The following is a 1,772-nucleotide window of genomic DNA, read 5'->3' on the forward strand; positions in this document are numbered from 1 at the left end:
AGAACAGTGGCCCTATAAAAGAGAGTCTCTGCTTGCCGAGTGTCAGAGGTGTTCCAGCACTCGCCGCTGTCAATATGATCGCTCAGGTAAGCCTGACAGTCAGGTGTGCCAGCCACAGCGAGCAACGACGTTCACAAAGAGGTCGCCTTGTTAGAATGGTGTGACCTAGATGCAATTTAATATTATAACGCAGCACTGGCTGCCGGTGGCTTTAGGTGGTAATACTGCGTACTGCTAGAATTAGGCTGCAATTTTTTAGAGTATAAAATTAAATTAGGAAATTTCGATCCCGCCTTTTGAACTTTGTGCAACCGGATCAGTCAAATTACTTTTCAGATAAACACTTTCTAAGGTTGACTTCAGGTCGGGCTGCCCAGTTAAGACTACCTATACTCGGAGCTCAAGCAAAGCGCAGCTGATAAGGTGAAAAATTCTCAGATCCTAAAGGTTGTCTTCACGATGTGTAGTTTGAGCATACGTAGTGAAGCTGAGATGTTTTGAGCCTTTCAAGCATTTCGTATTGTACAAAAACCAGAGTTGAAGTTAAAGCACCAATAGAGACAGTACGAAGGAACTAAGAGGTAGAGGGCTGAGTTTTGATTGCAGACCTACCTTGGAAGTTTGACGATAAAGTGTGTGATCTCTTGAATTAAGATTTATTTAGTGACTGTAATTCATTTTCTCTTTTTCTTCAGCTTGCAGCCCTGCTTGCTATACCAGCCGTGGTTTTTGCTGGAGGCTACGGGCATCATGGTGGTTCCAGTAAGACCTACAGAAAGCAAAATGTGTGTTGAGCTTTTTAATGTTTGCTAGAAATAATTGTTTGCGTTTGTTTTCAATGGGGTTAAATTAACTTGACTTCATTAAAAACCTTGGCCAGTTTTATTCACTGTACTGATCGCAAATTTCGGAGAGTAAGACGAAGGTATATAGGTAAAATTCTATCTTTATGTTCTGTTTTTCTGGTTTGGTTTGGTTTGTGGGGTTTAACGTCCCAAAGCAACTCGGGCTATGAGAGACGCCGTAGTGAAGGACTCCGGAAATTTTGACCATTTGGCGTTTTTCTTTACAAGGTGATTCTTTGAGCCAGGCGTGAAGAAATGACCCCGCCTAATTATTATATCCGTTTAACTACGTGCTATTCATGCAGGATCATGGCCAGTACGGCTTCGGCTACGACATCGTCAATGGCTACGGCGCTGTAAACGGCCGCCATGAGACCGGGGCCGCATACGGCCCTGTGCACGGCTCCTACTACCTGGGCGACATTGACGGCCGCCACCGGCAGGTGCACTACGTAGCTGACAAGCTGGGCTTCCGCGCAGCTGTAAAGACCAACGAGCCTGGTACCAAGAGCAGCTTGCCGGCGGCCGCACCGTACCATTCAGCCCACGGAAAGACTGTCCCTGCGTATGGTTACGGTGGACATGGCGGATACGGGGGATACGGACATAGGGGATACGGCGGATATGGACATGCTGGATATGGACACGGCGTATACGGCGGATATGGCGGCTACGGCTTTCGCGGTTGAGCTAGTTGGCTCTAATATGAAGCATAAAGTTGAGGCCCCTGATTCTTCCGCGCTCGTCATACTGTGCTTTAATAGATGCTTTTGAATGACGCCTTATACATCAGGTTGGAGTATTTTATTTTCTTCGTTCCACGAACTTCTACGATTTCTCTCGGAGATACATGCTATGCAATAAGATAAGAGAGCTGTTATTACAAGCGTCTGAGCAGGTGCAGGACACATATAACCAAACTTGCGA

General features: G+C 46.1%; 1 protein-coding gene across 1 annotated transcript; it reads left to right on the forward strand.

The window, feature by feature from the left end:
• Positions 1-74: 74 nt before the first annotated feature.
• LOC146198593 (adult-specific rigid cuticular protein 15.5-like) lies at positions 75-1,534 on the forward strand. The gene is made up of 3 exons (XM_084591939.1): positions 75-103; positions 665-785; positions 1,151-1,534. Exons 1-3 carry the CDS (start codon positions 75-77, stop codon positions 1,532-1,534), a joined length of 534 nt encoding a protein of 177 aa, XP_084448065.1.
• The last annotated feature ends 238 nt before the right edge of the window (positions 1,535-1,772 follow it).

The sequence above is a fragment of the Amblyomma maculatum genome, chromosome 2 (assembly GCF_055883805.1).
Source record: "Amblyomma maculatum isolate TAMU_Amacu chromosome 2, ASM5588380v1, whole genome shotgun sequence".
In the NCBI taxonomy this organism is placed as follows: Eukaryota; Metazoa; Arthropoda; class Arachnida; order Ixodida; family Ixodidae; genus Amblyomma; species Amblyomma maculatum.

Excerpts from the sequence above, each read along its gene's own strand:
- LOC146198593 (XM_084591939.1), top strand. The coding sequence starts at position 75 with ATGATCGCTCAGGTAAGCCTGACAGTCAG. Across the intron at positions 104-664 it reads CAGGTAAGCCTGACAGTCAG|TGACTGTAATTCATTTTCTC; the intron begins GTGTGCCAGCCA and ends AGATTTATTTAG. Across the intron at positions 786-1,150 it reads AGACCTACAGAAAGCAAAAT|GATCATGGCCAGTACGGCTT; the intron begins GTGTGTTGAGCT and ends CTATTCATGCAG.